Consider the following 14,080-nt stretch of genomic DNA (forward strand, 5'->3'; position numbering starts at 1 on the left):
AAATTTTAAATTAGAACGAGCTATCATTATGACTAGTGAGTTGCTCTCACTAGACCTTTTACACCTGGACTCATTCATTCACTAAAATGGGCATCAATATTTCGATATCACTTTTATGTTTTGATTAGCTATACAAAGTCAAGTAGTGGTTATGGTGTTGTGTGGATTAATGTTGACTATGTTCCATGGTGATGTTATTGCTGTGATCTTTCACATTTTCAGCCTTGCTCCCTTTAAGCCGGTCAATATGTGGTCCGATGTAACATTGGTGGTCTGTGTTTGTATATTGCCATTAATCCTTTTCCTCACGGCCCTGTTAGCAGGTTAAGTTTCCAGAGAGTGATGTCCGTATATGCCTTAGACATAAGTTTCCAAGCATTTATTACAAAGAAAGAAAACTTAATGTTTTGGAAGTAAGGTCGAAGAGATCCTACCCTAATAAAGGTTCAGAAAAAAATATTCGAAAAGTCATTGTCGTTTTGTATTTTTTAGTCATTTATCAGTTTTAGTCATGTAACCTAAACAAGTATTGAAATCTTGACGCAAGACCATTTCATTTTCGTAACATTAACTAACCTACATACGTTTTGGAATCCTAAAGTTGTAGTGTTTTCGTTTTCGTCCTTTACATTTACATGTCACTCATTGGTTTTGGGGCCGGTAAACATGCGTTAGAAAGGTTGGTTCGCCATCTCATTGGCTGTTGCGGCAGTCACATAGATTTCAAATTCGAAACATATCTATCCTCCCATTTTCAACAGCTTCTCAAAGTTTTTATTCAAATATAACTATAATTGTGGAAGTTTAATAACAACTGTTAATCGGAGACGTCTGATAGCTTTCAAAAAGACATTAATTCACTATTTCACGACACTATTTGTGGTTTTCTCGGTTTTCCTTACTAAATTTAGATACCTACGTATGTGCTGGGACTAGTACCTGTGCGCCATTTTCCGAAAAAGTAAGTAGGGTGACCGAAAACATTCCCAAACGGAACACCTTCGTTCAATCAACTAAAATACCACAAGTAACATCATTTTAATCTTCCATACCAATGCAAATTCATCTTTTTAATTTACTGGAATCCTTATGCGATTACAAATTAGATAATTCCTGGAGAGCTATGATGTAACAAATAAACTTATTGTGTCAATTTTCAAAGAAAATTCACGGATGCAAACGAAAAAAGGTCTTTTCATTTATTCACTAAAATGGGCATCAATATTTAGAAATCACTTTTATGATTTGACTAGCTATACAAAGTCAAGTAAAAGGAGACAATGCATGGTGGTTGTGGTGTTGCGTGGGTTGATGTTGACAATGTTCCATGGTGGTGGTGCTGGTGTTGTTGTTGTTTTTTGTTGATAGAGATAATGACGATGGTTGCAGGAAACAGGGAGAGGAAGATGTTTAGGAATGGGAAATCTAGCTCAAGTCTCAATCCTTATTGAGGAAGAGATGTTGCTGAAAGGGATATGGATAGGCTAGATTGTGATTATTTGGGAAGAAGGGTACAAACAATCCATGAAGATTGCTCGTCGAATGATGATGCGGGTGATGGTGGTCGGGTTTGGACCAATCCTTTTGAGACTCGTTTTCTTTTGTGGTGCTTGCCTCGAGCTGTTCCTTAGGAGAGGCCTCACTCGAATGGTCCGACATATTCGTGGTGCCCTCAATATCGAGCTCCGAGTCCGAATCGTCGCTTCCCAAGTCCACGCGGTCGCCATCTTTCGAATCGTCACCGCTGCAACCTTGATTGAATCTGAAATGATCGATAGAAAAGAAACATGACATAGGACAGCTTTTAAAAGTTTTTACAAAAGCTGTTTTTTGCGTTTCGATAGAGGCCTCATCAATATCAAGGGATGGAATTGGGCTTTTGGTAATGATTTCTGAATCAAGAAGTACCAACCAACGGATGCAACCTCAGTTGTTATGGGGAAAGGTGCAACTTTTTGGCTGAAAAGGCGCAACCCTAGTATTGAGAAGGTGCAACTGAAAGGGATAAAGGTGCAACTCGAGGACGCATAAGGTCTAACTTATGACTGGAAAGGTGCAACTTTCAATAATTGATGCCTAGTGCATGGAAACTGTTAGTTAACGTGCCATTTGTTACTCTCTGGGGCAAATCATGAGCATCTGAGTTTGATTACGCGTGGATGATAAATCAATGCCAAGAACAACTGACGACCTCATTGAAAAAGAGAAAGTTGAGACTACTTCTACAATATGGTCATATCAAGCGCAAAAAGCCATGCTTTTCATTGAGATGCTACATCGAAACCCTTGCACAACACTACTATTCGCCAGGTCATACGTAAACATATCAATTGCTATAGTAGTCCAGACAATCGAATGCAGAGTTTAATCTAGTACTTAGGGAAGTTTCATCAACAGCCATGCCTTTTCTTACATTCGGTTATGCAAAATAAACAAACTACATATTATCAATCTGCTTACTCCTCAAACTTTCAAACCAGTACTGACTAGTTTGATCCAATCTGGATTCTTTTGGGTCAAAAAATGTACGGTCCTTGACCTATCAATATCCAGCCTGGATCAGATTTGGCAGTGCTGGTCTGAAAATTTGAGGCGCAGACAGATTGATCACATCAGTAAAGTCTACATATCTATCACCTTTTTTTCTCGACTGATTAACTGTTGAAAACCTTTTTGCTCGGTTATGGATTTTCAAAAGCTGAATTTTTACGTTAAAGGCTCTTGAAAATCTAGGTTTCAAATCCCAAGATATTCCCACTTAATATTGAAGAATAGAAGTGCAGAAAATAGATTCTTCGCATGGTTACATGTTTGATGAATATACTCTAAGAAAATCCAGCCCTAAAGCAATAGATGTTCAATTGCATCCCCAGATATGAATCCGACTATATATGTTCGTTTGACGGAGATTCCCAATCGAATTCCGGCCACATACACATCAGCGCACATTTTTGAAAGTACACCCAAGGCCAATCGGAGAAGCTACATACATGTTCTTAATGATTAATTATTTTACCGACCTTGTGCCTATACACATATTTTGAATATCATGTCTGCTGTAAGAAGTAATAAGCATCGAAACAGACATATGATAAGATTTTCGGTTTGTTAGCTCAAGTGAATTTATGGAATCTCATATTGTTCAAATCTATGTGCTACCCTAATGTGACTACATCCCAAGCAACATGTACGTATCTAAAGCGGCTATTACATGTCTTTTGTCATAGTGCTGTTCACATGGTGAAATTACAAGGTGTTCCGAGTATCGGAAGCAAAGATCATGAATAAAGAGCGGATTTGACATTGATATGCGCGTTGAGCAGAAATGAAAGAGGGTTTCATATGAGTAATTGCTTTTCCTAAGTGGCGATTATCTGAATTGTCTAAAGAAGAAAATTGGTTTCGAAAGAATTCTCTGGAATTTCTGCTTAACCTGCAAATCAATTTCAAGCTCGACCACTAATTATAAATAATTTGCATTTATTTTGTAGTCAGATTTCTCCCAGTGTTGTGGCTAAATTTATCGCTGATAAAACAGTTGTTTCAACCCGCTACATGCGTTCAGACGTGTATTCCTGGGCTCGTCGACTGACCCTCTGTAAATGGACATTGGAGCCGGATTTGAACCAGCGACCTATACTTACTTAAATTAAGACTCAAAATAGCTCATGAAAAGTGAAAGAGGGAAAAGAAGATTTGATCAGAGGAATGCCAGAAGCATGTGTGATAACAAAATAATGGATGCCTCGTCTCATCTCGAACATGTTTCAAATTTTAGTTATGCAAAGTTTAATAAAAAAAAAACCTGCAAAGGCAGTTTATCCACTTTTGACTTTCTGTTGCGCAAAAGGCGGGATTCAATTTTTTCTATACTCTTGTAACAAATTTAAATCATTGATTAGTATCACAATTTCACAAAACCAAGTGATATAGAAAGTGAAAAGAGATTGATCCAGCAACGTTTTTTTGAGGTTGTATGAGAAAAAGTGATCAAAATTTAGCAAAATATAAAAAAGTAGAGGAAGAAGAACCAATACCAAATGCCAAGCAACTACGGAGTACGTCAAATGGAATGATAGATAAAATGGAATGCCTGATATTCGTGTTGAAATATCTGATGAAAAGGCCGAGCCAAATTATGCTCACAAAACAATCACTTCAGAAAACAATATTTCACCCAAATGGCCCGAAATTACAAAAAGGACTAAAAAAAAACACTAGACCTTACAAGTTCAGAAGGGCTACGAAGGCTATTTTGTATCTCGCAACAAGAAAGGTTAATATGGAATAGTGTTGTCAAGCTAAATCAGCACTTTACATAGTTTTGATAGAGAAGGATTGACAAAATCTGAAGACATGTCAGCAAAATGAAAAAAAAAAGAATTAGAATGCAGCTATTAGACAACACCTTTTCATGACAAGATAAAAAAAAGCAAAAGAAAGGTATAACCTCTTTCAAGTACTTGAGATCAGAGTAAATAGCCGATTTTTGACAAAAAATTCTTTCAGTCTCAACTAAACAATTTTGAACCGTGGTGAAACGTTTCTCTCTGAAATTGTTCAAATTGTGCAATCCATTTGTAAGAAGTGCTAAAACTTGCAAATGAAGTTGGAAAATTCGCAGACGCAATTATTCGTCCAGGAACTTCTGACCTAACCTAATATTGGCAATCATCTGTAAGAATGCGGTGGGGGCCTACAAAACGAATCAACCTTCTTGAAAATTTAGTCCAAGAGTCCTGCGGGATGAAAATTGATTCTAAATGTGTTCTACAACTTGCCGAATGTACAGTGAGACGAATGCTTAGCCAACGTGGTTCATGAAAATATGCTGAGTTGGAAATACCATCAGGCATTTTTTTCAAAAATCAGCCCAAGTTCCAATAAATGCAACTAGCCAGCTTGTCCAACTTTGTTCTGAAGGGTATGAATTATTTTTGCACAAACCCTCTTTGCACTAAAAAGAGCCTCTTTAACGAATTTGACGCGAAGAATATTCAGTCACTTTCAAAGTAATGTCCTGCATTAAAAATGCGTCATGTTCCTCTTGCAAAATTATGCTAGATACATTAGGGAGTTCGTGAAAGATTGAAATAAGAATGGATTAGTATGCCTTGTAAAAACCGTCATTTTCTTGGCGTTAAAGTCATTTGTATGACGCTAGCTTGACACTCCAAGATTAAAGATTGTTTGTCCACGTTTTACCACCAAAATAGAGCTTTCAGATTGGCACAGTCCTGGATTATGGCTTTTGAACATTTGCTATATTTTTGAAAAATGCTCAAAGTTGGCTCTAAATCGCATTAGAAACTACTCCCAAGATTCATCTTTCCCAAATGAGCAAACATTTGGAATTAAATGTGCCTTCAAGAAAATGAATAGGGCTTTATTATTGAAACTAGTTGCCCGAATTAGAGTGCTATAGAGATAAGCGTCACATTCACTAGAGGGACGACAGAGTGTTCTGAACATATATTTGATATTTCAGGAGCAAGATGAAAGACCAATTCATTCCTCAGCAAAAAAAGTTGCAAGCTCTTTTGTTCTCGAATCTTTAAACTACATGTGTCCAATGCCAAACCCCAACGGCTTGCTGAAACCGAAATGAGCCTTTCTACAGCACTAGTCTGGATAATCAAGTTCTTGAATATGCGCCTAAAAAATTCCGTTAGCTTGGTTCATGTAAATCATGACCAATCTCGAAAAAAAGTTGTGCAAATTTTACGATATCGGTATACTATTTGTATCAGCATAAACGTGAATACGTTTCGAAGGGTTTTTCGAATGTTGCCTTTTGAATATTTTTTGAAGAGTCTTCCAGTCAGAGATTTATTTTTTGTAATGATCTGAGCACTTTCCTTGGACATATTTCTGGATAGAGCTGCATGCTACAAAATCTACTTTTTCAATATCATCCTCCCAGCCTTTCTTTAATCACGTTTTAAGAGTACAACCTCTTGCCATTGAAATGCCAGTGTCAATTTTGGGCTAAGTTGAAGCTCGCGTTTGGCTGTACATACAATAAATTGGTTAATATCATTGATTGAGTCTGGAAAAGCAAGGTACGTCCATTCTGGATGGAAATCAAACTTATGTGATAACCTTTCCTCAAAACAATACCTAACTTGGGTTAAAATAAAAACATGCATAACTAGTTGTTGGGTTACATCGTTCTAAAGGTTTCAAAATGGCACCAGGTGTTTGATAATGTTCGTGAGCCCTATGAAAATTCCAAACATCTTTGACTTTGTTTTCATAAATTTCTTCAAGATGTTTGTTTGCAGTAAAGGAAAGATTCTTATGAGTGACAAAGCACTTATCAGTTATTGGTTCCCTATTTTAGCGGTGTTCCCAATTCCTTGCCTCAGTGGGTAGACGTTCTGTCAGCCGGTCACAGCTCTTTGTTGAAGAGCGGCAAAGAGCGGAAACGAAACTGCGAGCGCCGACCGCCTTCCCATGGATTGATGGCTGATGAGATGATCAGCAAACGGCGATTCGCCAAAGATATCGAGATGAAGCGTTTTAGTCATGTACGGAAGTTTGCATTCTAGATCTTCAACTGTATTTTGTCCTAGATATCTTTAACTAACTAGGCGGTGGAAGCGATTCAAACTATAGCTTCACACGGGACAAGCAGTATCATTTCGTCGAGGACCTCATTTTCGAGCTCATGGTTGCGACAATTCAGATCAAAGATCATGGGTCACCGGTTACCGGTCACGGGTCTTACATCACACCGTACCATGAATCAAGCTACCTGGCAAATGTTCTGCTCATAATCACAAAAATATGAATAAATACTTTATGTCAGTTATCATACTGAGATAAATCACTTGATTTCAGCCTAATTTGGGAATGCTGAAAACCTTATCATGGCTAAAAAAAGAAAGGATATCAGCATGTGACAATCGTTTTCTATGGCAGGGTAAGCTTGTAACGTTTTTGATTAATTTTCTCTACTCCCCAGGAAAAACCACACGCTTGATCAATCAAACTCAATCAAAAAGGATTTCTTGATCTCTGCAACGACGAGCATCGTTAATCGCTAACACGGAAGTTAAAATCGGAAAAAGGCGGACCTTTATCGAGGAACTGATCTGTTCATCTTCTGACAACACTAACTGGTATGACCCTGTTGGGAAAGCTATCCCGAGTGTTTTTAGGTGACGGGGAGAAAACTACCCATGAAATTGGTATCACAGGTAAGTTTGAAATATCAAACATTGTGTCAATGATATTATTTTAGTGGAAATATAAGCTAAAGTTTTAACGGACCAAAATGTAGTAAAAGTTAACTAGTTGGTTACGTTAACATTAAATAAAGGTACCGAGGGTGTTAACCGTTAATGAACATGTTGTCAACGAAACAAGTTTTGCATTTACTAACCGCACGTCAAAACCACAAAAATAAAACCTGCTACGGTTTTATTGACCAACGCAGTATCACTACAATGGAAGGTATGGTCAGATGCGTTGAACAAAAGCCTTGTGTTCGAAAGGCTATGATAAAGCATTTGTTATTTATACACAATGATCCGATGTTTGTTGGGTGGAATTCCACATAAGCCTTGCCAAAGTGTCATATAGGGTTTGCTTCGGCTTTTGGCAGCTGAAATGGTCGAACTTGCGATCAATTCCAAAGGCGCTGTAACAACGAATGCATGTCTCTGATGCTGAGCGGCAATCATCTTATTTGAGGATAGCATCCTTTAGAGTACTGCTTCCATCATGTATTCTAAACCCACAGCAGTCGGTCCCGATTAAGGTGAATATTTACATTTTTAAGATCAGACCAAATGCTTGCTATTTGAGGATGCTTCCCATTTGACGTTAAAACAAGGCATTGTAGACAACGATAGTCTTTGATGGCTGCATGTTGTTCTTTCACTTAAAAGAGGGTATTTATTAAATCAAATATCTGAATTTCCATTGAATGTGCGGCTAAGACTCAAATATAAACTGCAAATACTTTTATGAGAATTGCACTTAAAATCGTACTCAAGCACTGCATGAGTTCCCTCTTTATTATATGGAGAAATTTTTGTGAAACCTCATCCTCAGTTGTCAAAGCTTTTCAAACATGTGGTTGGATTTATTGCACCTTTAAGTCCAGAGTTAGTATCACGATGCTAACTCTGTACAAGTCGATTGTTCAGCCACATCTTGAATATGACTCGCTCATTTGAGCTCCAATTAGTTCAGCAGGTTTGCAAAAGCTCCAGCAGGTCCAAAGATGTTTTACTAGGAACAGTGAGGATATGAGAGAGCTCTCGTATTGGGAATTGGGAGAGGTTAGAAAGGTTGGGATTGTACAGTATTCAGAGAATGTACGAAGGTATCTGGTACTGTACGTCTTCAAAAACATCCATGAGTTTTGTCCCAACCCAGGATTTAGGGTCGATTGTAGTAACCGCAGAGGCCTAATGTGCATTTTGAGAGCACCTTCAAGCCCTCGAGAATCCAAGGTAGTTCGAACATTGAAGTCCACCTTTCTTCTTTCTCGGGCTGCTTCATTTTACAATTTGCTGCCTTCAAATATTCGTAGGGTAAATGCAAGTGTCGATACAATAGCCTCCTTTAAGTCAGATTTGGACAATTTTTTGATCGAAATATCTGAGCAATCCTCTTCTAGGGCTAGCCAAATCTGCCAATTTTAAATTTTGGTGTATTAGTTATGATATGATTTAAGTAAATCGTTAAGTAAAATGCATACTTTTTCCGTCTTGAACTGTTGGGGATCGATCCCATTCCCAGAAGCAGTAAGGAAGTCCGCAAAAAAATATATCAATTTTATTAATTATTAAGTGATCAAAAATGAATGCATATGTATTAAGATAATAAGAAATGTGGGCATATTTTGCGTGAAACTACTATTTCTAATATAGAGAATGCTTAAAATGTTTTTGTTATTAGGAAACTGCCCACTAATTGAATAAGATCGGCTAATACCAATTCGTAAGTAGACCAAGTGCTTTATCATTGTACCTGACCATTTCTCATTATAGTTTGTTTTTAATCAATCACACATGACATTTTTCACATTGAATGACATTCTTTGTATTGGTTACAAAACCCATGAAAAAGAAATCTTAGCTTAGCAATCTTAGCAATTATTTTGCTAATACAAAAAAACATGTTCAATCCCCACTCTAAGGACAAACCGACTATCTGTCTTGAATCGTGGCAAAATGTTCAGCCTCTATAAGGAGCTCCAAAATCGACCACTTATCCGTCAAAATTGGAGCCAGCGACAGAGAAACCCATCTTACGAAACAAAAATATCCCACCTCAGGAGCTGATCCCTCCAACTCTCTTCAGGTGAAAGAGAAACTCCCCGCATTAGCTTCCAAATGCTTCCTAATCTACAGGAAATATGGCTTACATTCTGCACTTCAAAGGGCGCTTAGTGAGGTAGCCTCTTCCAAAAATACGGCCGATTAGGCCGATTTCACTTGATAGAGTTAAAATGCGTTTAAATTGTTTTTGATTAATTCTTTCAAGATCTTATGTTTAATTAGTGACTCATGTAACGTTATGTCCGGAAAAAATTGCTTTCATAACAAATCATGCTCAGATTTTTCTAGCAATCTACCGTGCTTCTTCCCCATTTCACTTGGGTTGTCAAACGTTGGAAATTAGGGCCCCTATTGCTTAAGTGTTCAAGATCTGGTAGAATAAAAGTCAGCACCGGAAGCTAGGCATCGCAGGATACTTCCAAAAAAGAGTAGACTTCGGGGTAAATAATTATCAGTTACTTTTCGTTATTGGTGGACGGCAAACATTAAGTAAAGATTTAATAAAGTTTGGTCTGGAGAACTTTTGTCTTGCTTAAACCTATTGTCTTGAAATCTGTCATCGAAATGGTTCGTCATTTTGTTCGATTGTTCTTGAACACGAAAAACAACCACTCGATATTTTATAATCTGTATTACATCAAACATGTTCAAGTTTTCTTCGCTGCAAACCTGTCACTAGTTGCGATTCCAATAGCAGAGCTTTCCTATTTTCTCATTTTTACCGTTAATCAATACTATGGCATTCCAATATGTTAGAAATCGTCAAATGCACCTGCACCACACCCTATAGAAAGAGAAAGGCAGACTGTGTCTCAGTGTTAACCAATACAAATATCTCGAAGAAAATATAAATCGGTCGCATTCAAGTTTGGTTCACATTGTTCTCTTTTGCTGCGCTAAGACGGATGAATCGAAGGCTGATACAAAGAGACAGGAATTTAGAGGCAATGAACCCTCTGGCCATCCCATCAGGCGCCTGGAATGGAAGCTTGCTTGCCACTCGATGGACTCCATGTTCGTTCGGTACGTCAACGGAGTAGCTTCATAGAATGTGGGAAGGTGCAACTCGAAAATAATTAATCGACTTTTTTCTCACAGTCGATAGACTAGTATTGATACAAGTGCTACTACATATTAGTGTTAAAGGCTTTTTTTTCAATGCAATGATGAGGAATGTGAGGGAATTTCATTTTTCGTTATCTAGGTATCGAGCGAAAATATGTGGTTTATTTGCCACACAATTGTCTGATACTCAGGATTCGCGATTTCTCTTCCATGACCTCAAAAACAAACAAGCAAGAATTGCAAAATATCTGTGAATCTCATTTAGGCACACAATTGCCAATGGCAGCAATTTGCTCAACCAATCGTCGATGAGTACTATATTTTGGATGTTTCCTTTCTTCTCAGTGATTGGTCAAAAATGACTTTCCAGGATGGTGGTATTAAGTTCAAGATTGTCAGATATAATAATAGTACTGAATGTACAGGAACGGAGAGGACCATTTTTCTTCATATTGTGGTTTAGGTATTGAAAATTAGTCAATCAAATTCAATGAAATTATGAAGTTTTAACCAAGTTAAGAGTAAAAGGCTTCTAGTTACATCAGATTGCAACAGATGACCGACAGAGTTTGGATTGTATGTATGAAATGACGAGACCTAGGACAAATTTCTCTTAAAGGCTATATAAATCTTGTCACAATAATCTTTCAGCTTAATGTGATTGTTGATTAAATTCTCTCCAACGGTCAAAAATCCATGATAAAAAACAAAGGACCTAAAACTTTTATTGCCAATATCCGGGTTAGAGGAAAAGGTCCAAAGCTGAATTTCAGGTATTTTGGTCTTGAAATAATTTGCCACGTCACATTTTCGACGTGGCTATCATATTCTTGTACAGTATCTATTTCTCATTGTAGCTGTACATAAATGCTAGGTCATGGCGTAGGTATGTACAGTTTCTTGTTGTAGATTACTCATTCCAGTCTTTGGATGAAGATTTTAATTCATTTTCAGTACATGAACAACCCTTTTTGAGTGGTTAAATTTCGATTATGTGATAAAAGATGAAGTAAGGAAATCACACCTTTAATTTAGTATAATTACGATAGGTTGGCTTATTGAGATAATAAAATTTGTTATGCTCTGTCTCTTTATTCCTAATATGGATAGGCCGTATCTTATTCACCTTAGCATTGAAAAAATTTGATCCACCAAAATTTAAAATTGGCAGATCTGGCTAGCCCTTGAATATAGGGCTGATCAGAAATTTTGATAAAGATGAATTAAAGGATGCCACTGGAACAACACATAAATACTCCCCTACGAATACTAGAGAGAAATCAATTGAACGATGAGGGAGCCCAAGAAAGAAGAAAAGTGGACTTCTTTGTTTGAACTAGCTTGTATTCACGAGGGCTTGAAGGTGCTCTCAAAACGCACGTTCAGCCTACACAGTCACTAGAATTGACCCTAAAACCTAGTTAGGGACAAAAAGCTCATGAATACCCCTGAAAATGTACTGTATCTTTATTTTATCTTTGTAATACCTTTATTACAGCTAAATGAGCGATAACATTTTCTTGGAAAACCATGTTCTTTATGATCCTTTAAAACACTGTCTACGTCTTCTTTTGGTCCTCAATCGACATCAGTATCATAAGTTCTTTGATGCTTTAAAGAGGGCCAAAAACGGTCAAGCTGATTGATCGATGAAATTGAGGTGATGAACCATGACAAACTATTTCAAGATCAGAACGCCCCAGCCTTTCAAATCGATAAGCTCTCTTATATGCTTCAAGTCTTATTTGAGAGATAATGTGTTGTCCAAAGCAGACAACTGCAATCTACATTAAATAGAAGCTCTCACAGAATGGTTAATGACTCATACGAAATTGTTAAAATACCAAACATGTTGGATGAAAACCCATTGAAAGTATTTTTTAGTAATGACATCTTTTCATTATTAAGATTTCCTACTCCAGACATCATTTACTAAAAATAACTTACTACAGGTTCCATTATTGACTCCTTTACATTTCAGTTAAAGAACATAAGAATGACAACTTAAGTGCTCAGGCCAGGAAAGCAACCCATCAAGTCCGAAACGAATTGCTTATCCCTTGGATCTATCCATCTATCTTTCTATCTCTCTCTCTCTGTAGATTGATGAAGAGTGTTTTGGACAGTTAGCAAAGTAAAGCATTTGAAGTACTTTCGGGTCGTACCTAGCTAACAAATGGCGAGGTAATTAATCCTTCAATCAATGCTCTTCCAAGCATCAAGGAGGCACACTTTAGTGTAAGGGGGCCTATGAAACGTATCACAATGAAAGGCTTCATGGGGTTGTCCCAGGTGTTCCTACCTATTTTTTGCCGCCGCTGCTCTGTCTCTTTGTCTTCTGTTTTTGAACCAGTTTCCCACTTGGGTTGGAGTAAGTCCCGTGGCTTGGGCGAGTTCACGCTTTTTACCCGGATTCGGATACGGGTCTTGGAGATACCACTCTCTGAGTAAACTGCGTGTCCGTTCTTTGAAGCAATGGGTCTTCTGCTCACCGTCCCAGATGGTTCGGGGCAAGGGGTACTTTTTCCTCACTCTGTATTTGTCAACTGGCCCCAGGGGTCGGCCCCTCATCTTTTCGGCCTCCAGGTAGTGAGCCTCCAGCCACAAAGTCTGGAGTTTGAGGTGGGAGTCCTTGGAAGTGAACCGTGTGGATTCGAGGATTCTGTAGAGCTCCTTGAAATTTCCCAAATGAAACGCCACAATGGCCTTGGCTCGAAGGACCGATTCATTACTGTTGAGCTCTTCTGTGTTCGGATGAGCCACGGGTAAGGACCATAGAAACCGACCCAGCCGCTCAATATCACCACTTTCTTCTAAAGTTTCACACACTGTTGCCACTTGCTGCACCGAAAAATTTAACGTGGGCAATTGTAAACTAGGTCTGGGATGAAGATAATCCACTGGAGTAGGGTCATTTTTGCCTCCATGGATGCTCTCCATCTTTTTTAAAATATAAGACACCACATTAAGGTAGCGTGATCTGGCACTCGTTCTCGTCAAGCTCTTTTCTGAAACACATCCATTTTCCTCATTGGACGACGTCGGTCCTCGTCAAAAGCTCTCAGCCAATGAGATTGCGGCGCGCAAAACCCGAACACAAGATCTGCCTCCCTTTAATTACCTTGGTACGGTACGACAAACGGATGGCAGAGGACCCACTAGACCACTACTCCTCCGCCAACGCCACACACATACATACACACACACACTCACACACACAGATATGTGTAAGTAGGAGGCACAGCTAGCCATCAGCAATTTATCCAACTCCGGACAACAACTGTGCCTCTCTGATTCCAAGCACTTTACCACTCTACTACAACTTGCACCGTACACAACATTGGGGAGGGAAGGGGGGGGGGTATAAGATGGCAAGCCTACTAACTCTCAACAGTATTGCGTTTGCAGAACCGCCAGTATTCTTTATTCCCGCACTCAACAAACGGCTTATCTGCGGACCATTCTCGGAAGAAAATGGAGGCTTAAACACTTGGCAAATACCGTGTGCATAAAAAATGAACTCCCAACAAAGCTAACCACGCGACACTCATGAACTCTCTACGATCATTTTAATGAATGAGCGTTAGTGGAGACAAACTCAGGACTGATCATTCGTTCGGGACTCAAGGGCATACAACACAAGAGCATAAATCAAGTCGCAATAACAAAGTCCAATTGGCTGTTTTTATTTAAACGAATACAAATTTCAAAAATGAAAA

The 14,080-nt window shown here is 38.4% G+C and overlaps 1 protein-coding gene across 1 annotated transcript; it reads right to left on the reverse strand.

The window, feature by feature from the left end:
- Nucleotides 1-1,174: 1,174 nt before the first annotated feature.
- LOC131890127 (homeobox protein SIX6-like) lies at nucleotides 1,175-13,659 on the reverse strand. Its single transcript, XM_059239407.1, has 2 exons — nucleotides 12,664-13,659; nucleotides 1,175-1,762 (listed from the first exon to the last, which is right to left on the reverse strand). The coding sequence occupies exons 1-2, from the start codon at nucleotides 13,299-13,301 to the stop codon at nucleotides 1,438-1,440; spliced, it is 963 nt and encodes a 320-aa protein (XP_059095390.1). The 5' UTR covers nucleotides 13,302-13,659; the 3' UTR covers nucleotides 1,175-1,437.
- Between the last annotated feature and the right edge of the window lie 421 nt (nucleotides 13,660-14,080).

Source organism: Tigriopus californicus, chromosome 11 (assembly GCF_007210705.1).
Source record: "Tigriopus californicus strain San Diego chromosome 11, Tcal_SD_v2.1, whole genome shotgun sequence".
In the NCBI taxonomy this organism is placed as follows: Eukaryota; Metazoa; Arthropoda; class Copepoda; order Harpacticoida; family Harpacticidae; genus Tigriopus; species Tigriopus californicus.

What these genes read in the sequence shown, in the direction of transcription:
- LOC131890127 (XM_059239407.1), bottom strand. Translation starts at nt 13,301, where the DNA reads ATGGAGAGCATCCATGGAGGCAAAAATGACCCTACTCCAGTGGATTAT. An exon ending in GCAGCGGCGGCAAAAAATAG is followed by an intron (nt 1,763 to 12,663) that starts GTAGGAACACCT and finishes CGATCATTTCAG; the next exon opens with ATTCAATCAAGGTTGCAGCG.